The sequence below is a fragment of the Pteropus vampyrus genome, unplaced genomic scaffold (genome assembly GCF_000151845.1).
Source record: "Pteropus vampyrus isolate Shadow unplaced genomic scaffold, Pvam_2.0 Scaffold20, whole genome shotgun sequence".
NCBI classification, from domain to species: domain Eukaryota; kingdom Metazoa; phylum Chordata; class Mammalia; order Chiroptera; family Pteropodidae; genus Pteropus; species Pteropus vampyrus.
In genome coordinates, this window is record NW_011888801.1 from 4,917,004 (window position 1) to 4,942,851 (window position 25,848).

The 25,848-nt window shown below is 48.4% G+C and overlaps 1 protein-coding gene across 4 annotated transcripts in view; it reads right to left on the bottom strand.

The window, feature by feature from the left end:
* The window catches only part of DLG5 (discs large MAGUK scaffold protein 5), a 115,606-nt gene that overhangs the window by 21,399 nt on the left and 68,359 nt on the right, over window positions 1–25,848 (bottom strand). For all 4 annotated transcript variants that reach the window (XM_023527947.1, XM_011355317.2, XM_011355316.2 and 1 more), the window contains 17 exons: window positions 24,018–24,277; window positions 22,522–22,834; window positions 18,202–18,386; window positions 16,476–16,601; window positions 14,025–14,157; window positions 12,912–13,039; window positions 12,076–12,251; window positions 11,610–11,713; window positions 8,874–8,966; window positions 6,996–8,015; window positions 6,075–6,198; window positions 5,588–5,732; window positions 4,047–4,159; window positions 3,386–3,475; window positions 2,936–3,086; window positions 988–1,150; window positions 722–855 (listed from right to left, as the gene is read on the bottom strand). In XM_023527947.1, coding sequence (XP_023383715.1) covers window positions 722–855; window positions 988–1,150; window positions 2,936–3,086; window positions 3,386–3,475; window positions 4,047–4,159; window positions 5,588–5,732; window positions 6,075–6,198; window positions 6,996–8,015; window positions 8,874–8,966; window positions 11,610–11,713; window positions 12,076–12,251; window positions 12,912–13,039; window positions 14,025–14,157; window positions 16,476–16,601; window positions 18,202–18,386; window positions 22,522–22,834; window positions 24,018–24,277 — 3,458 coding nt within the window. The remainder of the gene's footprint in view (window positions 1–721; window positions 856–987; window positions 1,151–2,935; window positions 3,087–3,385; window positions 3,476–4,046; window positions 4,160–5,587; window positions 5,733–6,074; window positions 6,199–6,995; window positions 8,016–8,873; window positions 8,967–11,609; window positions 11,714–12,075; window positions 12,252–12,911; window positions 13,040–14,024; window positions 14,158–16,475; window positions 16,602–18,201; window positions 18,387–22,521; window positions 22,835–24,017; window positions 24,278–25,848) is intronic.

Sequence of the window (25,848 nt, forward strand, 5' to 3'; positions counted from 1 at the left end):
AGTGGGAGCTGGGGACGGAGGACAGAAAGAACAAGGAGTAGCAGCACACAGACTTCAGCCACCCTGAGCCAGCCTTCTCTGGTGGTGACTGGAGCTGGGCTGTGAACAGGGACCAGGTCACATGGCTCTGTGCCCTAAGCCCTAAGAACAGATGCCCCAGGAGTTGGACTCTGGTCCTTTACCCTGCAGGATCTGCCTGTCCTCTCCTCACCACTTGTCCTCAACTCAGGGATCCTCTGCAAAGGTGTTGGCCTAGAGGACACATGAATACTGTCCCTTTTCCTGTTTGTGCATCTCATCTCCTGCTCACTTCGCTGAGCTGCGCAGTGCTACATAGTAGGGGCGTGTCTTACCCTTCTCTCATCTGCCCTGTAATCCACAGCACAGGGACAGATGCTGGCAGTATCTGCTCGTGGACAGGGGCTGTGTGTGCAAATCCCACCCCAGGGCCTCAACTCCTGGCTACCACACCTCTACGCGTGGGCCCCCTGCTTCACAGGAGAACCAGTCATCTGTTTCCACACTCTATTTCAGAAGAAGACATCTTCCCTCTATATGTTGTTTTTCTAAAATCCAGGGCTGGTCAACTCTCCTCTTACAGCAGCAGAATGCCCAGAACTTGCAGTTGGCAACCCGGTTCACCCTGCAGTAAGCCATGCATCTGCCACACCCATCTCTCCTCCCCCAGCCCAGATGGCCCCACAGAGACCCAGGCCCTCACCTGGACCGGGAGTGGCTGCTGAGCTGGTGCATGTGTGGATTGTACTGGGCCAGGATGGTGATGGTGTCGCACTGCTGCCCAATGATGAGCCGGGCCTGCTGCTCTGTGGCGCTCCGCAAGTTTATGCCATTGAACTAGGAAATACCCAGAGCAGGCTCAGTGACGTGGTGGGGGCTAGGGACGTGGGGAGCACTACTTTTCCACAGAAGGGAGGCAAGGAGAGGAAGGAGGAAAGAAAGCAGTGCAGAAAGGCAGCTCCTGCTTACCTCAAGTAACTGATCCCCATACTCAAGGCCAGCCTGGTGAGCGATGCTCCCCCCGGTCACCTTGGAGACATAGACACCGCCCTTCTCTCCACTCACGATGGAGATGCCCAGGGGCTCTGAGCCCTTCTGCAGCTTAACATGGCGTGGCTCTTCCATGTAAGGCCTTGGAAGAGAGACAACAATTTGGGAGTCTCGAACCCAAAGGAAAGGTTTGGGGGAAATCTGAGGTCAGGCATGCAATCAGCTATGCAGATAACGGCCAGGGAGCGCCAGATGCTCCTATAATGATATACCTGGATGGGAACACAATGACCCCCACCTTTGTATGACAATGGTACAGATTCCTATAACCTCATGCTACACAAGCACAACACCCCCAAATGGACATGGAAGCACCAAAACAAAGAATGGTCCATGTGAACTATAAACACTGATATATACAGGGAAAAAGCACAAAGATTTTCATGATGTGAGAAGAGGTCCCTCAATGTGCAATTTACAAACCCCCAGTGGGGTCTAAAGATGCCCTGTGAAGAAAAGAAATGACTTCTGAGATGACGTTCACCCAAGAAGAGACGATATAAAGTATCTGTTTTTATATTTACCAGTACACAGGAGTGATGTAAAAATGATCATGGAAACTAAGCTACTGCAGACCCAAGCCATTAAAAAGGGAGAGGGGAGGCTTGGGGCAAGGCGGCAACCATGCACTTGCTGGTTCAGGGGGAGCTGACCACCATGCCAGGGGCACAAGGGGGCTCGAGTAGGGGCCTCATGTCAGGCCAACCTCAGACTCCTCAAGGAGGAGGACCTGGGCCTGGCGGCCATGGGCAGTCTCAGAAGAGATCTGTGGTGGTGGAGACATCTGGAAGGTACGAAAGATTAGAAAGAGAGGGATGCTTAGAGAAGGAAGACAAGCACAGATGCCTGGAACGTAACAAAGACAGTAAAGTGACACTGAGTCATCCTATCAGGATTGTACTTCATGCAGCCCTGAGCAGTTCCTGTCAGAAAAATGGTGGCCAAAGGCTGAGGGCGGGCCAATAGGTGTGCCATCTCCTTGGGCTGCCCTCCAAAGCACATCAGTGGGGGTGGGTCCACCTGGCGAAGGACGAGAGTGCCAGCAAGCAGATGTCAGGCCCTGAAACACCCCACCCTGCCACCTAGAGGCACAAGTCTCTCAAGCTCAGTGGGCCTCAATGTGTGTCTCCATTGCCCAGGGCCCAGTTGTCTAGGGATGCTGAGATCAAAATACTTCTTGACTTGTTGCTTCTCCTCTCCCGCCCTCCAAAGCATTCTCCCTTCCCAAACTCACCCACTCTGCAATGCCTTCCTTGACCCTCCAGCTCAAATGCATCAGTCCCTGGCCTGCACCCTCTGTCACTATGAGACTTAACATGCATTAGGGCACCAGGCGATTTAGAGTTTAAGAGCCCTTAGTGAGCAGTCACCCCAACACCATCCTCATGCCCCAGCCTAGGATAACATTGAGGCCCAGAGCCTCGGGCAGGCTGCCACCCCAAGTCAGCCCACAGGTGTAGCAGAGCTACTTTCTGGTCTGCGGCTCCTCATTCCCCACTGAATGAATACCCTTTCCTCTGTTCTACCTCCGAACAGTGCATCTGTCTCAATAAAGGAGTAGGTAACTAAATCATAATAGCCATACGATGGAAGCCATGAAGCCATTATGAATAACATAAATCAGGATTTACTGACACGGAAAAACAAAGAGGACATGCTGTGGCTGAGAAGACAGATTGCTGGGGAAACAGACAGTGAATGCTAGGTGACTTAAAGCAGAGTGGCTTCGCCTGGGATCAACTCAATGGGAACTCTCTAACTCCTGCTGCTTCTACCAACAAGCCCCTTCCCTTGACCAAGTCCTGGCCCACTGTGGAGATGCACTGTCCACAGCTGTGCCCAGTCCAGATGCCTAAGTCACACTCACCTGTCCTTTCTCCGTTCCCCGAGGGCCACGGGGTTGACAGCAATTCTAGGCAACGTGGAGGCTGAGGTCTGGGACTGGCTACAAGAGGAGAAGGTGTCGATGTTGAGGGGTGACTGTGGAGGTGTGCTGCATTCAGAATGCGACAACGAACCTGCCAAAAGAGGTGTGGGGTAATGCGGGCCGCGACCTTTCATCTCAGTTCTCCAGCAGCCAAGACCCAGAGAGAGACATGATCCAGACACACAGCCTCACACTGCGGCCACATCACATGGCCTTGAATTCAGATGCTGGGCTCTGTATGGCCTTTTTATACCCCCATCACTAGGCCCGAAGCTGAACGCAACCAGTGTTTACTGAGGCTGAGATGATGAGGCAGTTTAGGCTGTGCCCAGACATTCCACCGTGAGGACAGTGAGAGATGAGGCAGGGAAGGGAGTGCTGAGTTCTCACCTCTGTCAGAGCCCATGATAGAACGGGGATATCTTGGCGTTGATGGGATTTTAATGCGTTCTGCCTTGAACTGCAAGTTGCTTGAAGACCCTATGGTTCCATAAAGGGACACAACTTTAGGCCTGTGATTAAACATGCCCCCCTGCCACTCCCTCACCACTACTTTACTGGTCAAGAAAGATACACAGTATGACAAAATGCAAAGCAGGGACCTACCAGAATAGGATCACATATATCTCACTTTTAGCCCTGGAATGGGGACAGTAACCCAAGTGACAGAGGCAGCTGCTCATCATCTCTCACAAGGCTGGAAGCAGCGCCACCAGAGTCTTGTTACGAGGCAAGTGCTAGAATGTGCTCTGGGCTGCATTTCCCATAAGTGAACAGCAATGTGGAGCCCCCTAGAATGACCGACAAGCTCAGGGACAAGAAACAGGCCTCCTAGGCCAAGGGGCCATGGCGAACAACCACCTGGCCACTAGAGAAAGCTGAAGAGACACAGAAGAAGGCCAAAGGAAATTGCTCTGCATGTAGTGCGGAGCTGACCTCAGCCCCGGAAGGGCAGGGGACCATGTGGGCAGGCCACCAGGAGGTCTGGGCATGAGGATGCAGAGATGTAAAAAAGGCTGCACTAGTGAGAAGGTTCTAGTAGTGCAGTTACCAAGGCGGGCACTGGAAGGCAGTGAGTTGGATCCGTGGGAGGCTCTCATCTCAGAGTAGTCGCTGCAGGCCCTATGGCTCAGGTCTAGGCTCAGGCGCCCTTGGTGCTGGACACTGCGAGAGAACCAGACAGGTGAGGGGCATGGGAGGAAGACCAGGATGAAATGCAATTGCAAGGGAGAAACACAAGTGACAGGCCAGGACCAAGGCCTTGCTGGGCCAGCAGAAGGGAGGCCCAAAAGCCACTGGCTGTCATCTGAGGACAGCGGCCTACCCGAAGCTATGCCCAGAGGGAACATCCACCAAGGGCCCTGTATGTGGTAGAGAGGGCCACACAAATGGAGCAAGAACGGCACATCCGCTTCAGCCTCAGCCAGGGTCGTGTTCACTGGAGAAAGGGCTTCTACAGGGAAAACAGAGGCTCTGAATCCTGAGCCAGGCCAGGGAGTTGGAGCCTCTCTTCCAGGGTGGGCAGTGAGAGGCTACAGGGACACTGAGGACCTTGGAGAGGGAACTGCGAGCCTCACTCAGAATGTGCTTAGAAAATCGAAGGGCAGAGAGCCCAGGCATCACCCACATCAGGTGGTCTGCAGTCAGGCCCAACAGTGTCCTTTTCTAGCTACTTGAGACTACATCTCTTCCCTGCCTAAAACCCTCTGGTCTTGAAAAAGTCTCCACTGTATTCACAATAAAACCCAAACTCTGCATTATGGCTGAAGATCCTGCAGGATTTGTGCCCTGGGCTTGTCTTCTGACTCACCATACCTTTGCCAAGCTCTTCCTACTCTGTCCCAAGAGCCCTCCACACTGTTCCCAGGTGCATGGGCTATAGCACCGACAGCACTCCTTCCTGGGGACTCCACCCCAGGTCTTGTGCAGCTGGCCTCTTCTTAGCCTTGTGGACACAGCAGCATCCCACACACCAGGAGGCCCTCCCCACCAATCTAACTCTTCACCTGCTTCCTGTTTTACGGTTTTCAGCACCATCTGGTATCACTGTGCTTACTCTCTTCTGTCTGCCTCCCACACGTGCACAAAAACAACAGATGAGAAGAAACTTGTCTATACAGTGGAGAACGCTGTATCCCCTTAGGAAACAGAACAGTATATGGCACGTAGTGGATGCTCAATAAAAACTTGTCAAATGATTGAATGAATAAGAGCGATCTTGAGCCAGTCCACTCGCTTTCTAAGGCTCAGTTTGCTCATCTATAAAACAAAGACAATAACAGTCCTTAACTTCTAAGGTTGCTGTGGTGATTACAAAGGTCTGAGCACAGTGCCTGGTACATGAGCACTGAAGCACTGACTATGATCACTGTTATCTTTATTTAAATACCTTTTCAAGCCCCACGTTGGCGAATCAAGAGAGTACCCTTAAAGTTCACTTTCCCGTGGGTTCCAGGGCTGGTCACACCAGCCCCTAACCCAGGTAGGCAAGAAGCTTCTCTGTACACAAGGAACTTTTTTGTACCAGTGGTTTTATGTCCAGGTGGGCTTGGGTGGCTGGGGTACAAGGAGCTGTGGGGTGACTTCACATACCTGGGATGCAAACTCTGAGGGCCAGTCTCTCTGGGGACAGGCGGAGAGCTGCAAGGGCCAACCCTGTGGCTACGCACGGTGTAGATGGGGTTCCTCAGGATGGAGCTCACAGTGGTGCTCGGGGCCAGACTCCGGGGAACAGTGCCTAGAAATGAGCAGATGAAAACAGCCGCCCCAAAGTCTCCAGCCAGCCCCAGACCCATGCAAGATTGTAGCCTTTCTCTATCTATAAAATGGGAGAGCTGTCTTCATGCTTCCTCTTTCCCGGGCTCCTATGGGGAGAAAGCATTCTGCAAAGCTAAGAAATGTTACTGGCACAAGACTAAACATCACCCCAGACAGGGCCGCAATTGCCAGCTCTTTGGACCTCTGGGCTGAAGATATATAGCCCCTCCTTGAATTGACTGCTTCGGCTCCCCCTGGGGCTGGGCAGCCCTGTGGGGACCACAGTGACCCTCCTCCTCCCGGCCCTGCCCAGCTGACTCACCCACAGATGCCCTGTTGTGGTAGAGTGGGGGGTTGCTGTGCCGGCTGGAGTGCCCCGGCGAGTAAGGAGACCACTCCTGGAGCTCTGGGGAGAGATCTCCACTGGCCGGGACACACTTCTGCTCCTGCAGAACCAAAGGAAAGAGGGTGTGGCTGGAAGCAGGGAAATGCGTAGGTGTTTGTAGGACTTCTGTCCTTTACACACCACCTCCTCCCACTTGGTCACAAAGAGTGACAGTTGGGAGAGGTCATTACTCATTCATGTGTAAGTTGCCTTACACATCTGGAAGGGAAGAACTTCTTTCAAAAATACTCCAGAAGAAAACCACAGAGAAACTTTTTTCGAATAAACAAAGATTACATATGTAGAAGGTGGACCACATGTGTGCCTCAGAAACATATATAATAACTCTGCACAACTTACAGAGCTGTGTGAAGCTCTCTGTCTACAGAGAGCAGCATGAACTGTTCTGCTCACAGCAATCTCTCCCTTCCAGAAATGACGGCAGCACCCACAATAACAAGCGGGCCTGTCCTGCTGCTGGCTAAAAGATTCACAGCTGCTGTCTTCTCTCAAAAATTTAAAGGCAAGTATATGTCACAAGTTTTCGTTGTACAAGTTCAAAGGCTTCTTGTTGAATAAGCAAATCAAACGCTATGCCCAAGAATGTGTTTCTCTCTTGGCATCATATTCCCAGTAACATGCACACCCCACATTACTCTCCAGTCTCCTAAGGAGGGCTGCTTCTCACTGGCATCTACCTGCTACCCCTTTCCCTTTCCTCAGGTAGGTATTGAGAGCGAAGGCAAAGAAGCCAGGGCCAAGTCCAAGCCTGGTGACACTGGTGTAGAGCCACTTGGGACGTTCTCACAGCCAACTACCCCTCCAACCCCACACCCCTCACCACAGAGTTGGCTCTACCTCTTGGAAGTGAGCAGGAATCACCACCGGCGTGAGCTTGGGCCGGAAGCTAGGGGCAGACTTTGGCCGCCGGCGTTTCTGACCCAGCTCGTCCATCTTCTGGGAGGTGAGGTCCTCATCACAGGACTTCTTGGCGGGCAGGTAGGAGGAGTCTCCATCTGCTTCAGGGTAATAGCTGGAAGCAATGCGGACCCTAGCCTTGCGGGGGGGCGAGGCATGCATGGGTTCCCCAGGGTCTACGTCAGGGGGCAGGGCGCTCGGGGGGCTGGTGGATGGGGAGCTGCCCACCAAAGTAGCCTCTGACTCAGAGCTGGTTTCCAGCCTGTGCTGGAACTTAATGGAGTCACTTCTCTTGGGAGGTTTGGGGGGTGTCAGAGGCCCTACCCTCTTGGAGGGCTGGGGGGAGTGAGCAGGGCCAGGGCCTGGGAGCAGGTAGTCTATTTTGGGGGGTGTCTGGGGACGTTTGAAAGTGTTAGGGTCAAAGATAGACTTTCTTTGCTTTGGCTTCTTGTAAACAGAGAGCTTCTCAGGCCCTGCTGTGGAGCTGAGCACAGCCTTGGGCCAGGTCCCGCCACTGTTAGAGCTCTCGGGCTCATCCTTATCCAGAGGGGCCTCTGTTGCCCCACAGGGGCCTGCCTCAGTCTCGAAGGGAAGCAATGGTCGCCGGCTACGCACATCCAACAGTCCATAGCCACGCTCCCCAGAGCCATCTGAACGGAAGGAGCTCAGGCTACGCTCAGAGGCGCTGGGACAGGCCTGGGGAGAGACTGGGAAGGGCGCCACAGGGAACGGCTTGTGCAAGAAAGAGCTGCTGCCTCCTGGGTGCCCCTGCTCCTTCCTGTCCTCCAGCCTATCTGCGTAGAAGATGTCCGTCTGCGTGGAGTTGTTGTGCTGCATCAAGTTACGTTTATTCTGAGCGTGGACCTCCGTGCCATGGGCTCGGAAACTCAACATCTTATCAGAGTCCTTGATGTTTTCAAAGATGTTCTGGCCACTCCATGAGGAGCTCTGTGGGAACACCTAAGCAAGGAATGCAGAGGAGTGAGAAAGAGAGCGGGAAAGGCCACAGAACCTATTCAGCAATAAAAAGAAATGAGCTACCAAGCCATGAAAAGACATGGAGAAACTTAAACGCATATTACTAAATGATAGAAGCCAATCTGAAAAGGCTATGTATTACATGATTCCTACTGTATGACACTCTAGAAAAGATAAAACAATGGAGACAGTAAAAAAATCAATTGTTTCCAGGGATGGGCAGAGAGAGAGAGAAAGGGATGAATAGGTGAAACGCAGCGTTTTTATTATAGTGAAACCATTCTGTATGATACTATAACGGTAGGTATATGTCATTATACATGTATCCAAACCCACAGAATATACAACACCAAGAGTCAATCGTCATATAAACTATGGACTTTAGTTAATAATAATGTATTAATATTGGCTCAATTTTAACAAATGAACCCCAGTAATGAAAGATGTTGATAACAGAAAAAGCTGGGAGTAAAGGGGAGGAATGTGAGAACTCTGTACTAGCTCAACTTTTCCATAAACCTAAAACTGCTCCCCGAAAAAGTCTAGTAATTTTCAAATAATTTTTTAAAATGTCTCTTAATTAAGTGGATGGGCCTACTTTCTCTAACATTCTATTATCAATCTTTTCAACTATGTAGAAAAGTTGATTGAAAAGTACAATGAATGTCCATAAACCCACCATTAAAATTCAACAATATTTTACCAAATTGTCTATAATCTACCAATATTGCAGCACATTTGAAAGTTACAAATAAGACATTTCACCCCAAATGTCTTTATCATGTACTTTATCATGCCCCACAGGCAGAAGAGCAGGGACGAGATGAGGCAGGGCCTTACCTTGAGGAGGGAGAGAGTCAGGGAGTCCTGGCAGCTACGCAGCAGAGATTCACACTCATTCAGAGATTTGTTGTCCAGTGCAATGCCATTGATCTAGGGCCAGACAGAGAACCCATTAGGCCTGCCACCAGGAAAGGGGCTCTGCCTGCCTGGCAACCCATGTTGGGCAGTGGGCCTGGTTCTGTAAGGTGCCCAAGTCTAGAGTTGGCAAGGGAAAGAAAGACTCTCCCCAGTAAGACCTAAGGAATCCAGGCAAGGGGCTTCTAAAGCAAACAAAATACACAGCCTTAAAATCACTCTAGGAGAAGGTACTTGTCTGACAGGGACCAGAACACCAAGGGCCCTGGGGTAACAGCCCATTCCTGCTGCTTCTTGCTGCATGATGCTGGACCAAGACTCAGAACTCCTTCATACACAAATTGGAAGATGAACACGTCTGTCCCCCAGGGGCGAGAAGAGACAGAAAATGAGATCATGTTGTGAAAGGCCTTTTTAAACTATAAAGTAACATGTGAGATGCAGTATCATCATTGCTCACAAAGACCTATCACAACTGCTTATGCTTGAATCTCTGTCCATATCCCACTCAAATGTGCTCCAGTCTTCTAAAAAGTGTATGTGCAACAGGTGGATGGTTAGACCAGGCTGCACCCATACCATGGAACAGTATCCCACAATGAGAAGAAACACACTATCCATATACCAAACCATGTGATAAGTTTCACAACATCACCCTGAGCGGAAAAGCCAATCTCAGAAGGTCACATGCTATATGACTACTTTTATAATATTCTTGAGATGATAAAATTGTGGAGATAGAGAACAAATTAGTTGCCAGGGGTTATGGATGAGGAGGAATAAGATGTGCGTGTTACTATAAAGGGGTAACACAAGGGAGATCACAGTGGTAGAACAGTCCTATATCTTGACTTTTTATTTTTTTGGTTACCTAACCATGATAAAATGACATAGAACTAAACACACATATTGTACCAATGTCAACTGCCTGGTTTTGATATTATAGTTATGTAAGATGTAACCATTAGGGGAAATTGGGTGAAGGGTACACAGCACTTCCCTATATTATCTTTGCAACTTTATCTATTTTTAATATTATTTATTTAATATTATAACTGAATTAAAATTATTTCTGTAATTATTTCAAGATCAAAAGTTAACTATATATGCAGATGGATTAGTTTGGAGTGGTGGATCAATTTGGTTGTTTTTTCTTCATAATTTTTCCATATCTTGAAAATTTTCACAATGGCCATCATGCTTTTAAAGTCTGGTGGCCCCCAAATCTGAAAAAGATTTGAAGCAATGAGCTCCTCTACATACTGCAGGTGGGACTGAAAGGCCACAACCTTTTGGGGACACAAGGGTAAGTACATATCAAATGTTAAAAGCTCATCTGATCCAGCAATTCCCCCAACCCAGAAATGTTCCCCTGTGGCACACTCCCACAGCCCCACGGAGGGAGGTAGCAGTGGCCATGAAACACTACTTGTAAAGGCAAAGATGCCCTAACTGTCCATCGAGGGGGCTGGTTAACAGCCTGTGCTGCTGCTGCTAGGAACACGCAGTTACTGAAATGACCTAGGCGTGTACATGGAAGGACCCCAGGGCACGCTGTTAAAAACAATAACAAGGTTAACAGCTGAGTATATTATGATCCCATCTGGGTTTTTAAAAAGTGGGAGATAGACATGTTTTGAACATTTGTGGAAGAAAACACCATAAATTGTTGACAATGGTTGTCATCTAGGTGAGAAATAACAGGTGGGGAGTCTAGAACTAGAGAAGAGTTACTGTCTCTGTGCCTTTTGCACAACTGGAATTTTGAGTGTGTGTCATGAAAATGTGTATGCCTTCAATTTTAGAAAGTTACTTATAAGCATTAAATGTGCATGCCCTATGACTCAGCAATCTCACAGCATGTCAGGGGTTTGGTCACCAGGGATGCTGTGAAATATCCCCAAAGCGGCTGTGCACACACACCAATGAAGTCCATGGTGGGGCTGTTAGCAATTGCAGAAACTGAAAACAACTTTTATGTCTATCAATCAGGGCATAATTTAAACCACAGCTAATCAAACAACAGAACACCATGAAGTGGATGAAAATGAGGATAAACTTGGAAAAATATCTGCAATGTAGAATGCAAATTGTATAATAATAGAAGATGATTCCATTATTGTATTTTAAAAAGCAAAAAAAAATCCCAGAAACCTATTATCTGTGAATACGGATTTGTATGAGCACTTATGGTCTGGCTGGGAGTACATCTTCCAAATGGCGGCAGAGATTATTCTAGAAGCAGGATTACTTTGGTAATAAAAAAGAAATTTAAAAATAAATGGATATAATGTTTAGTAAAAAAGATTTTTAAAAAGTCACATATAGATATCTATTTAAAATAAAAAACTGACCTAACTATACATTCATATGTAGAATAAAGGCTGCATAGAAATACATTAAAAATATTAATAAAGGTTATCTATAGGTGGTAGCAAAAAGACAAGTTCTTATTTCCTTCCTAGACTTTTTCTCTACTTCTTAATTTTCTACAGTAAACAGAAATATACTACCAGAAGAAAAAAAAAATCACATTTAAATGTTCGCATTTAAAGAACAAGGCGAATATAAAACTCTGTTCATTACTTCTTATTCAAAACTCCCAAATATAATCTAACTGCCTACACGTAGTAGACAGCTCAGCTCTGCGAGGCTTACCGCCACAATCCTGTCTCCCACGGCGAGGGACCCCTCTTTGGCAGCCGGGCTTCCGGGCACCACGGCAGCAGCATACACTCCATTCTCCAGACTGATGCCACTGTCTGTGAACCACAGGGAACACCACAGATCGTCCCCAGTTAACCCCTGCCCAGGCAGCATGGCCCTCTGGTTGTCCAACCTCATTTTTGGGAGATGCTCTTATAAAGGAGATGCTGGCAGACTGCGACCTGTCCAGGATAGACCACCCTGGGGCTCGGTCACGTCTGGACTGGTGAATCACTCAGAGACAAGCAAGAGCCAGGACCCAGACGGTCCCCCGCCAATGAAGCACATGGCTGCATTTAAGCGGCATCAACACCTCATCCCTGGGAATGAGGTGCGCCTGAAAACACACACATCCCTCTGCACAAGAAAGAGACATTCTGCCATCTGAGGCACTCTGCCCACTTCTGCTGGCTACTACCTTTCTGTCCACTCAGGTTGATATGCAGGGGTGTGACCACCTTCCCACCCAGGGACTTCCTCCGCCGCACGACCATGTTGATGGCCCCCTCCCCATTGAGGAGAGCCTTGATGGCCTGCTTCTTGTCCTTGTTGATGAGGTCCACATCGTTGATTCTCAGCAGCCAGTCATTGACCCTAAGGAGGGGCAGAGACAGGCTGGTGTCCATGCAGGTCTTGGGACCAATGGGCAGCCCCACCACGCCCCCATGTGGGAAGCTGAATGCCAGAAAACAGGTTCCCCACATACACATTCAAAACATTTCCTCTTTTAGGAGAGTCAAATGGTTAAACTCAGATACAGGAGCTAGACTGCCTGGGTTCAAATCTTGGCTCTACTACTTATTAGCTGTGTGGCCTAGCCCCCTGGGCCTCAGTGTCTTCATCTGTAAAATGGGGAAGGTACCTACCTCAAAGGACTGTAAAGATTCATAAATTAATTTTATTAAAGTGCGTAAACCAGTACTTAGCAAATAGTAAGCACTATTTTATCATCATTACTATTTCATGGAATGAGTAAGCAATGCACATTTTACACTCTCACACATACCGCCTGAGCCCTTTCCTACGCAGAGATGAGAAAGGCAGCACATGGTGACTGAAGAAAGCTCAGATTCAGAGGCAACTGCTAATCAGAGAGTGGCCTTAAAGAACAACGTTAGCATTAGCAGATGAGCCTGCGGGCCTCAGACAGACAGTCCCTCAGATCCTGGGGTGCATTCAACTAAACGCCACCTAGCTGTCATTGGGTCGGAGGGTCCCATTTCCCGCCAGAGCCTGGGCCTCCTTAACTCTTACCGTAAACGGCCGTCTGCAATGCTTCCTTTGTCCACCTTAGTGACAAATATGCCGCAGTCTCCCGGCAAACAAGGCTCATTCACACCTTCTGCCATATCGAACCCCAGTGCCTTCAAGTCAATGTCCTCCTGTCAAAACAGCAATAGCAGCAACACTTTTCTTTCCTGGGATTTTTTAAAAATGTATTTATTTTAAATTAATTAGTTTCAAGTATACAGTACATTGGTTAGACATCTACATCGTTCATAAAATGATACCCCCTGGTTCTCCACCTGGCCATCATATTAATGCTAACTGCATTCCCTATGCCATGCTACCCGCATACCCATGACCAACTATCAACTACTAATTTGTACTTCTTTGACCCTTCACCCCATTCTCCCAGCCCCCCAACTCCCTTCCCCTCTGTCCGTCACCAAATTGTCCACTATATTTGTGAGTCTGTTTTTGATTAGTTTGTTCTTTTTGTTTCTTAGATTCCGCATATAAGTGAAATCATATGGTATTTATCTTCCTCTGTCTGACTTATTTCACTCAGCATAATAACCTCTAAGTCCATCCATGTCATTGCAAATGGTAGGATTTCATTTTTTTAATGGCTGAGTAATAGTCCATTATATATATGAACCATAATTTCTTTATCCAATTGTCTGTTGATGGGCATTTAGGTTGCTTCTATATGTGTAGCAACACACTTTACAAAGCAGTGATAACATTTGGCTCTCAAACCCCAAGCCACTCACTCCAATATGGGGACTGTCCCTTCATCATGATTGGCAGGGTATTCAGTCCCCAGGATGCAGCCTATGAGTAGCTACAATTTGCCTCTCTTAGCCAATGCAGACACATGTCCTCACCCCCGAGAGCTCTGCTTTTCCCTCTGCCTTCCTTGCACTCTGCCCGCACCCGCCATGTGACACAGGAGACCAACCTGCTACAACCCAGCTTGGACAAGTACAGGGAAAGGATGCAGTCACACCCTGGGAGGAAAAGTCAAACCTCCAAGCTAGTAGCCATGAAACTGGGGGACACGGCAAAGGGCCCTCCTCTCCCCCCACATCCAAAATCTACAGGTCAGGAGGGCAGGGAGAAAAAGACAGAAAGCTAGCTTACCGTCTCCCTCTCAAACTCTACAACTTCCGTTTCCCACTCCATGGAATCTGTATCAATGGCAGAGTCGTGGGAGCTGTGGGCCATCAGTTGCCGAAACCGGGCCTCCTTTTCCAACTGAGATTCCATCTGCTCCCTATGAACAAAGAGAGCCATGGCAATGGCCCTCTTGGAGGCGAAATATCCCGCCCAAGTCATAGCTTGGAAACCAGGCAGATGCCTCATGAAAGCTCTGGGGCTCCCTTCCCCTCATGCTTCACGCCCGCTTCCCAATAAATCCCGAGTGTTGGGTCAAGGTTTCTTGGATATCAGCAGGTTTCATAGTGGTCTTTTAAAAAAGACTCAGAAATTCTTCTCACATTTATCTAGAGGTTTAAAGCAATTTTTATGGAAATTCCAGCAAGACTTTGTAGACACAGACAAGACTATTCTAAAATTTATAGAGAAAGGCAAAGGAATTAGAATAGCTGAAACAATTTTGAAAATGAAGAATTAAGTGGGAGGAACTACTCTACTCGATCTGAAGACTTTTTATACAATTATAGTACTCAGGACTGAGTAGAACTGCCAGAAAGACACACAGATGAATGAAACAGAATAAAGGATTCAGAAATAGCCCCAGTAAGTACAAAAGATGCAAAAGTAATTCAATAGAGAAAGGACGGTCTTGATGAGGGAGCAGCTGGAAATCCATGGCAAAAAAAAAAAAAAATCTCAACCCGAACACCATATAAAAATTAACTCAAAATGTATCACAGATTTAAATGCAAAAAATAAAACTATCAAACCTTAAAGAAGAATATACAGGAGAAGATCTTTGAGATCTAGGGCTAGGTTAAGGGTTCTTAGACATAACACAATCCATTAAAAATTAAAAATAAAAAAAACCAATAAATTGGACTTGATCAAAATAAAAAACTTAAGCTCTCAGAAAAATCCAGTGAAAAGGATGAAAAAAGACTCAGAAACTTGGGCCCAGACCACCTTCCAATTCCGCAGCACTGCCCATTAGACTCCTGGCACACTCACGACCTACTTTTGTTTCCTGCACAAGTGGACATGCACCCACTCCTTTATCTGGCCTGTGCTCTCACTGGCGGGCTCTAGAATGCTACTCAACCTCTGTGGCAGAGCTCCAAAACCTCTTTCGTGGACTCCCACCCCTGTGCAGCCTGAGGCTCTGCATTTAATGCTCACTGCACTCGTCTCATCTCTCACTCACTTGCTTCTGCAGCCTGGGGGCTTCCTGGGAAGCAGTACAAACTCCTTCACCAGCACCCCATCAGTTAGAGAACTTAGCAGACAGGAGGTGCAAATACAAATGTGCTGTGCAAACCAACGAACCTGACTTTCTTAGTCCAGGCAACTCCAGCTCAATTAAAATGCAAAACCTCCTCCTAAACTCAAGCCCCAGGGGGTCCACGCTGTACTTTAATTTGATTCCATCACTTTTGCTAGACCCAAGGTGGGTCCCTGGAGAGAGACCGTCACTTTGCCTCTTAACCCCTGAGATTTTCTTTAGAGCACTCAAGTCCCAGAGGTCCTGGGTTTTATTTAATAAATGAAGCTGTTTGTCTTACGTTCTATAGTAGTGAATGAGGAGGAAAGGGAAGCTGCACTCCCTTCTGAAAGACATCACTTGAGTGAGGAAGGCTTGCACACTCACACTCAGGGGCTTCTCACTACCCCTCACCACTCTATCAGCTTGGGAAGTTCCTAGACTGGACAGAGAGCCACTGCTCCTCAACTAGAATATGATTCTAGCCCACAGTGATGACTACTGGCCTCTGCCAATTTCTCCTTTATAAACTTTGATCTTTGTATTTTCAATCTACTGCTCAGAGTCACCAAGTCTTAAATGACACTCTTGGGAGCAGTGCTGTCTCTTCCAAATGGGCATCCAAATATCCAGTGGGACGGACTGCTTAGTGGTGGTCACAACTGCCTTGTTTTGCTCATTTATGTATTTGTCGATCTGATGGACCTGACTATGGTCTGTCTCCTCTTGTACGCTGTGATCCTCACAGCGCAGGGACCTGGTCAGCTTGCTCCCTGTGCCTTGCCCCAAGAGCAGGCATGAGATAAATTCTTGTTGAGTTGGTGAATGAATGAGGGAGGGAAGGAATGAAGGAATGGACAATGCATGCTTGCCTGTCCCCAAGTGGACTGCCTAGGAGCAAGACCTTCCTTTCTATGTGCCTTTGCACACGATGCCTGCCCTCCTCCACGTGCTCACCAAACAGACGCTACCATCTTCTGTGCTAATCTAAGAATTTCTAGTTAACTCTCAAAATGGGAGCAGTATTTGGACCCATTCTATAGACTGACTAAGTAAGACAGAAAGAAGGGACAGATGGCCAGGCCCGTACATGGAGTTGCCTTGCCCTGAGAGGAGAGGGGGGCACCTCATTCCCAGGAACAAGCTCAGCCCAGCAGGCGCCCACTCCAGCATACTTGAGCTCCTTAAGCTCCCGGCTGACGTCATTCTTCTGCTTGCGAGTGTCATCCAGGCTTCGCAGAGCCTCAGCCAGCTCGCTCACTGCCCGGTCCCGCTCCCGCCTCAGGTTGTCGCAGAGTGTCCTACAGAGGAGGCAAAGGGCAAGGTCACAGTGAAGGGCAAGGGTTGGAGGACTCACAGCCTGTAGTGAACATCCCAGGTGGCTGCTGTGCCCCCCAATGCACAGGAGTGCTCGAGTCTGGAGGTGAAACCACCAAGGCCAACCCCATTGAGGGACAGAGGTGACACTGAGGACCTGGGAGAAGTGATACTCCCACAGTTACTGAGCAACGAGCACTGGGTTCTGAATGTGCTCGTCCCACTGTTTCACCCTTAATGTGCCTAGAGTTAATGACCGCCCTCCCGCCCCAGCCCACCTGGCAGGCCCTTGTGCTCCAGCACCTAGCAAATGCCTCATAACTATCCACATATAGGCCTTTCCAGAGCCATCTCGCACCCCGCAACCAGACTAGGCTCCCTACTCAGACAGGAATCATGCCTCACGCATCTCTGCAGCCCAGAGCTCTGTGCAGGTACTAAGTGCAGGCTTGACAACTCTCTACCAAAGGACATGTGGCTTCTGGGACCCCAGGACCACCTCAACCATTCTATAGCCGACCTGAGAGCAGGGGAGTTTATGCTCTGTGCCACCTCCAAAATTGCATCCTGTCACTAGATGGACCCTGAGGGCCAGTCCTTCCCATGGCTCCAAACCCACCCCCACCCTGAAACCTCATCTTCTGACTAGCCCGGCAGACACAGTCTTTCCTCCAAACAGCCAAAAGGGAATCTTTTAGAAATTCCAAGTCCTTGTTCACCACCAACACTCCCATCACCACGGCCTCTCTTGGCTCTACTTCAACTAATGGTCCAGTCTACACTCCCAGGCTTCCATTTCGAGGCCCTTACAATCTTAGGAGCCCTGTCAGCTGCCTCTCCAGTGACTCCCCAAGTGCACAACCTGCTCCAGCCGTGCCCTGCCCTGAGCGCACCATGTACTTTTGCTCATGATGCTCCCTCAGGCAGCAGTTTCTTTCCCCCTTCTTCACCTAGAAAAATCCCGATCATGCTTAAGTTCTACTTTTAAATGCCATGCTCTCTAGGGAAACCTCTCCATCTGTTCCCTGCCCCTCCCACTCCCCATGCCCTGCATGCTCCCATCAAAGCCCTGACTATGGCCCTGGAATTCCCTGCTCGTACATCTCCCTTCTCCACTGCCCTGTCTGACAAAGCTGCCCGCAGCGCCCACAGTGCCAGGCCCTCACAGGCGTCACACCCACCTGGGAGCCCTGGAAGCTATTTGTCTCCCAGGGTCTCCTTGCTCAAGGGACCTAAGATCCTGACACGGTCAGTGCCCAATGACTATTGACTGAAAAAACACAGTTCTGACATGTCAGTTTCTCAGAAACCATCTAAGAAAAAAGCCTGTTCTTATGCTACTTCACAGAGGTCTCAACTGGATAGTGCATACTTAGACATCTAGGGTGAAGTGAAATGGGATACAGAGACTTAATGGAAAATTCTAATGCTCTGAGGCAAGGAAGAGGCATTACATAGGGTGAGAAGGGAAGAATCCAGGTCATTCCAACCTTACCTGGACACACAGCAAATAATTCTGGCCCACCCCACCAACCCGGTGCATCATGGGAGACCAGAGCCCACGGCAGCCCAGGTGCGCCATACCGGATGCTGTCTCGCTCTGCTACAATTTTGTCCCGCTCCTGGAAGGCCCAGTCCCGCCGGCACTTGGCCACATCCGCCTCCTGGAGGGCTTCCTTCAGCTCCTGGCACAGAGCCTTGCACTGCTTTCTAAGGATTTCAGCCTCCTTGTTGGCTCTCCCGGCGTCCATTGTCACTGTGTCTTTGATCTGATGGGGATGAAGGGCAAGCAGAGGGGGAGGTTACTGGGCCTTCTGGCCCAGAAATGCACTATGATGAATGTAATGGCTGAGGCTGAACTCTCGTGAGCTGGATAGAAGGAGACACTGGAATCCCAGCCAGAGCCCAGCCCAACACACCCCGGCTGTACCTGTACCCTCAATGACCACGTGCGCCATAGCCATGCTCGGAAAGCTAGTGATGCCGGCTTAGGGTCCAGTAACCTCTCACAACTCCATAGAGAACTTGGACTGAAACCCCAGTCCCTCCTTGGCCAAGGTCTCAGTGGCCCAGGTATAAGGCCTACCCTAGAGGGCTTATTTTAGGATGTGCCCTGCCACTTATGTGGTTTATATCTTGCAGAGCCACCACATCTCTCTAAAGAGCTCCCGTGACCAAACATGATGATGAGAAGCCTGGCTGCAGGGAAGGGTGCAGACACTGATGGTGATCATTCCCAACCTGCTGTGTTTGCAGTACTGGTTTCTATACTCTGGTTTTTATGCTTTGGCATACTGAGTCATTTTTAAATCTGAATATGCATAAGTATTTATGCTGGTGAAGTCCTATGTATCCTGGTTTGTTTAAAAAGCTAAAATCTGAAGCATTTGTATTTTGACACCTCCCCAAAGCATTCCATGTGCCATTAAAATTTCAACTCAAACTTTTAAAAGCATCTGTATAGAAAGTGCCTCTGTGCCCCTATAATCCTTCAAAAACATGGGGAAAATGATAAATGACAAAGCCAGTGTCCACTGCGAGAGTAACTCCTACTCTAGCTCAAAGGCTTTCTGAAGAAGCAAAACACACATGAGACATGAGAAGAGCAGATACTGCTGTCTCTGCACTGGGAATCTCCACCTCTTAGCGATAAGAAGGAAGACAAACACACCAAGAACGCTTCCACCCACTCCACAGCAGAGACGCAGCTTCCGCTAAAACAAGTTTAAGAAGATCCCCAAAGTTCAGCCAAGAGACAGGGATACGGAAACAGTGGAAAATACGTGCAATCAGCTTGTAACTCCCCCTCATCTCTCACGTAGAGACTCAGAAGGAGTTACAAAAAAATCTGCACAAAAAATACACATTAACTCGAAAGTGACACAGTGGTATTCTCTGCTCAGACCTCACATTTCCCAAGATTGAGTCAAATTATTTCAGTTTTGATTTTTTTCCCCCTTTTATGCAGTGTTGCGTGTTTGTTTATTAATTCTTCCAAGAATTTATTATAATAAGTAGTTGATTTAACATTTCCTTAAATTCGTATTTTACTCAGTGTTTTATATTAAAATAGTTTCATATTTGAAACATGTTAACATGTGGTTTCACTGAAAGGTCTTTCCATTTGGCCCTGGATAACCATCTCAAGCTGAGGATCAGAGATGGAGACACGCATGAAGCCACCACCAGAGAAATTAGGCAGCCCCCACCCTTTACCCCATCACTCTTTTCGCTCCCTCTGAGTCCTCGTCATTGTTAGTCTCCAAAAATGAAATCACTCCCAAAGCGATGTTTCCTTAAGAGAAACATAGGAATTACAACGCTGAGTTTTATTGAGAAGGGAGAAGAATGAGGTATCTTAAAACGGGTGGCAGAATTGAAGAAATGAGGTTCCTTTGTCTGATCCCCTTATTATACCAATGAAGACCCTAAGGGTCCATGAAGTGACTGCCCCAGTTTCCACCCATTAATGAACACACATTAATGAACACACCTAACACACATCCCAGGTCGCCAGACTCTTGCTCCAATGCTTCTTCCTCCACACATGCTGCCCCCCAACTCAGATCTCAGTATCCAAAAGCACCACTCATGATCTCCTTCTGCCCATCCTGGGTGACCTTGGGGCCATAGGCTAAGGAAGAGATGGGCTGGTTTCCATGAGACCCTCACCCAGCTCAGGCATGAGGCCAACTTATAAAAGCCTGTGGCTGTAACTCAGCCCCCCGCAGGGGCAAAGCCCACACCAGTGGGTTCTCATCAGACCATAGGGAGATAAGAACCTCTCTTCCACCCCCTCAGAGCCAGGATGGCCCAGGCCACAAACCTGGCCTACTCTGGCTGGGTGGGGAGTGGTCTTATCTGAGAAGCCAGACAAAGTAGAGGAAAAGCTGAGGGTCTCAGTTCTGGAAGCTGCCAGGGTTGGGTGAGGTTGTGGTGGTGGTGGGGGGGCAGGGATTCTCCTCTCCTGCCTGCTGACTCGGATCAGTGCCTAGAAAAGATTCCTGCCTCAGCTGACAGGCAGACTTGACATCCAGCCAATGCCCCCTGTGAAGGCTGAAGGGCATGCATGACTGCTGGGAGTAGGCTGACAAGCCGCCACCGGATGCTAGCACTGAGGAAGTCTGGTTGTTCATACTTCTCGGTGCTTTCCACATTCCTGCAAAGGGCACGCATTAACCTCTATCATTTCAAAACTCTTCCATGTAGGCCGCTGTCCTATCACAGGCTCACCTCCTATGTACTTGACACATTGTCTTTGATTTTCTAGTTTAGGGACTGACTCAGTCATTTTTGAAGTTTTCCTCTTCATTTTGTTTTTCTTATTTGATAACATTTTCCCAACTATTAAGCTCTCAGATGCCAGAGTGTGAAAATAAATTGATGGCTTTTCTAGGACAATTACTAAGTTCTAATACATTATTTTTGCTTATTAAAAATTCCTTCATCACAGTCTTTTAGAAATTTCATCAAATAAATACTCCTTTTCACAATGGCTTTCACCTTGACAGTCTGGAAAAATGTCACTCACTTGGTATGAAATTGCCATTAACTGGCCCATTTTTGCCTGCAAGGACAATTTCACAGAGTACTAATAATCACCTTAATAATAAAGATGAATTATTCCAACTTTGTGCAGGCATTATTCTAATTGTATTCTCAATATTAAATCATGTGATCATCACAAACACCCATGAAGCAGATGCTATCATCATTTGTTTTGTAGATAAGGAAACCAAGGCCAAGAAAGGTGAGAAATCACATGACTATGGCCTATTGTCCAAACGCAGGGCCTGTGCACCTTGAGTACCACAGCCCCTAGCACTCACTGGGCATAAGGAGGTGTCACTATCCACAGGAAGACTCACAGGACACCAACCACCCCTCAGCATCAGCCCTGCCTTGTGCTAGGTCCGAGGAGCTCTGGCTGCAACAATCCACTGCCTACCGTTCCCTGATAATTTGCCCGACCTTAAACACCTTGCTTTTCACTTCTCATAGACCAATTTTAAAGCCTGCATTCTAACTGACCTGCATAGAAAAGCAGAATGGAGAGGCATTTCAATGGGGAAAAAGTCTGCCATGATCAAGTTTAGCAACTTAAACAGAGCCACAACACAGATGGGATGGGAAGGGAATCTTAAATCAGGGAGCCAGCAGGGCACACCTGCACTTGGGAGTAAGGGATGTCAGCAATGAGGCCAAGGGGCCGGAAGGAAAGGAGCAGAGGCTCTGCACTGATCACTCAGGAGTCAAGCGGAGTGGTCTAATTCCAATGCTACATTCCAGGACTCTGACACTGGAGGAATGTCCCCGAGAAAGCAAGACTGTAGACAAGCCTTGGGCTCAGCTTAGTATACCATTGTCCTGGCAAGAGCTCAGCTGCCCCTTAAAGAGCAGACTCCTTGGAAACTAGAAGGAAAGAGCCCTAAGGGTACTCTTTCAGACTCACAAGGTCAAAGGTGTCTATGACTCTGGGTATCTATGGCTTTGGAATCTTGCTTCTTAATGAGCAAGTCCTTGAGTTACTTGCTAACTTTCAGCATAAGACTGATCAATAATCACTTAACCATGGGTTTGAGTGTGACAGTGTCCATGCATGGTACACACGTATGTCTGGGCATGTCATTTTACTTTCTTCCTACACTGTAAGCTGTGGATGCCTGAGGCCAAGGCTAGACCTCTCCTGTGTCTCTGTAGCCCAGACAAGAGCTGGGCATTGAGCGCAGTGAACTCGGCAGTTACCTGGGCAGTGTCCAATAACCCAGCTGGCATGCAGGCCTAAGATAAGAAGCCCTTCGCTCTGAATCAGGAGGAAGCTGCTAGTTCAGACACCATGTGTACTGCAGCCCTTCCTCCCGTGACACTTTCAGATGCTGGGAGACCAGCACCCCAGCCACGTACCTGTCGCAGTGCCTCCATCTCTTCGCTGGCTGCCTTCTTCTCAGACGTGCTGCTCTTGAGCTTGGACTCGGCCAGCTCCACCTCGGTCTGCAGCTTGTCAAGCTCAGAGATAACCTGGTCGCGCTCGCTCATGATGAGCTTGTACTCGCTGTAAACTGCATCCCGCTCCTCCTTGTACTTTTCCGACTCCTTGGCAGTTTTTGCCTGCGTGGTCCTCAGCTCTGTCAGCTCTGACTGCAGTAGCTCCATCTCCCACTGTAGGTCCTTGTTCTGGGCCGTGGCCTTGTTCAACTCATGGTGGATAGCCTCAAATCTGGGGGAGAAAGGCAGCCAGGACTTGATGGGGGGTAGGCACAGAGACATGCTGGACAGTCAAGCATGAAGTTTCAATGAGGTCATTCTCCACATCCCCAAGAGCAAAAAGTCACAGAGTACCAGTGCTCCTGGACCTGGAATTTTTCTCAGCCTTTAAAAATACCAGAAGTTGAACCGAGGACGTCATGCCCTCTGTTCTACTAGAAATAATAGCACATTTCTTCCTCAGTCAAGCTACATTATTTAAAAAAAAAAAAAATGCTAGAATCACAGCATATGAGAGATAAAAGTGGCCTTAATGATCATTTAATCCAACCATCTCGTTTTACAGATACAAACAATAAAAAAAAGTAGATGACTGGCCCATAGTCACCAGGTTAGCATGAGAGCACAGTTCAGCCTTTCCAAGCCAGGAGGCACCTTCCATGCAGGCAATCCTGCAAATCAGAGCTGCAGCTCTGGAGCCGCATTTCTGAAAGTGTGGTCCTGAGAACACCAATCCCGTACAGTGCTCCATTTAAAAAAAAAGTGTGTTCTCTGATGATTTAAGTTTGAGAAGCAATGCATTCTGTGTCCCATCTTGGAGAGTCTAGAGCCCAGTACCAGAGTGAAGGCTCTGAAAAGTCCCACAGTGCAACTGGCAATTCCCAACCCTTTTTATGTCCAGAGAACACTTTTCATATGAAACTGATGAACACTCCAAGGAAGTGGTATTTTCTGCAAGAATACGCCTTACAAAATACTGCTGGAGGGCCCGGCACACATCCCTACAGATTACACGCCTTAATAAAAATATGAACTTTTAGAAGAAACAATGCCTAGAACAATCAACTTTCCTATTTGCTAGGTGAGTGACTGACACAAGGGGAAGAGGCCATGGGAGACTTCAGAAACGGGATGGTCAGCACATGTCAGCGACAGGTAAGTGGCTGGGGTGCTGGTCTCCCAGCGTCTGAAAGCGTCGCGGGAGGAAGGGCTGCAGTACACACTGTGCTGTTCAGACAGGAGGAAGAACAACTCCCAAGACACTGAAAAAGCACAATCTACTGTGCTATTTTAACTCTCTGGAAGTGGCGGGGAGCCTTGCAGATAACCACAAGCCCAGACCAGAGTGGCCGCTAGACAACAAAGATACGTTTGGCCCTCAGCCGTTCTCCTCGCTCCTGGCCTTCAGCTCCTACCTCCTCAGGGAGAGGGCACACTGGTGCTGCAGCTGGATAGCCGTGTCCCTCTGCTGGGTCAGCATCTCCGTCTGCTTCAGCAGGCGCTGGTTCTCTTCTTCCAGCTGCTCCAGGCGGCTCAGGTCCGAGTTGTGGATGGCAACTTTCTCACTGTACCTCTTTCTCAGGGCATCGTAGTCCTTCTTAACCACCTCCAGCTTGTCCATGGCTGTGTCATACAGCTTGTTGAGGATTTCCGATGACCCGTTGTGCTTCAACACCTGCAGACCAGAGAGTTATACTAACCAAGGGTCTGAGGGCAGGAAAAAGGACAGACTGACCACTCTTTACCTCCACGCATCTGGGGGCAGAACTACTGATAAGGGAGGGGAGGCCACACCCTCTGGCCTTTGGGGTCTAGAGATCTGATTCCACAGGTTCTACTGTCACACTGGGTGGGTGATTTACTCGTTCATAAACATTTCTTAAGTAGTGTGTAGAAGACAGGTACCCTAGCAGGCCTGAGACTTCTATCCTTAGAAAGGCCTGTCTGCAAGCGGACTTTTGGCTGGTGCTGGGGAACCTGCATAGCAAACAGTCCTGTACACTGACCTAAAACGTCCCCCAGAAGGCTCCCTGTGCCTGGACCAGACGACAGTGTGACTGAGGCTGAGTGCTTGCTTTCCCCTGGAAACTGGAATCTCAGGCCACACGGTGGCTGCCCCCAGGAAAACCCTGGGGCAAAGAGTATCTCATGGGCTTTCTTGGCAACAACATGTCACATGTGCTGTCTCAATTCAGTGCTAGAAGAGCAGAGCATAACCTGTGTCACCCCACAGGGAGGACTTTTGAAACCCACACCTGGTTTCCCCTGGACTTTGCCCCAGGCACCTCTTCCCTTTGCTGATCTTGTCTTGTTTCCTTTTGCTGAAATAAATTTTAGCTGTATGATTATATGCTGAATCTTATGATTCCTCCTAGCAAATTGTCAAACCTGGGGATAGAGGGAAGGACCCCCAACAAAGGACCCCCAACACAAGTACCTAAAATATTCCAGTGATGTTCTAGATGCTGGGGAAGCCAGAAAGGACACATAAAGGATGTAGCTTATGTACCTTTTATCTTGATGGGAAGATATGAAGGCACAGATGGGCACACAGACAGAGAAAGGTAGGTAGACAGAAAGGTAGAGAGTGAGATCGACCAAATAAAATAACTTCTGAGCATATTAAAGGCCATCGAGGAAATAAAAAAATAAAATAGGATAATGAGCTGGAGAGACACTTTTGAGTAGCAGAGCAGGTGTGAGAGAGGCTAAGTAAGGCCTGAGAAGTCTCTAAGAAGGTGACTTCTGAGTTTGGAGGCAAAGGAACAGCAGTAGCCGAGAGCACACCAAGCAGAGGGGTGCGCAAGTACAAAGGCCCTGAGGCAGGAAATACCAGAGTGTTCTAGGCACAAAGAGAAGGGCAGGACAGAGTGACTGGAGGCCAGTGAACAAGGAGCAGTGGGTTCAAAAGAAGACTAGAGAAGTGGGCACAGCTTCAAGGCTCACAGCAAAGGCTATCCTGAGGCAGAAGGGAACTAACTGTAGGAGGGTTTTAAGCAAGAGAGCAAATTATAGGTTCTGAAGTTCACTCAGGGCACTGTTCTAAAGAATAAACAAGAAGATGAGTTAAGAGGATGTCAGGGGCCTGTTGACTTCTGCTAATCACCTCAGGGGACCTGAGCCCTTGGGCAGGTCACTTCACATCTTTGGCTCTCAGTTTCTTTATTCCTTAAATGACAGGACTGAACCAGAAAAGCCTGCTTAACTGTGCAAGCTCCAACAGTCCAGGCATCACCTGGCTCATTC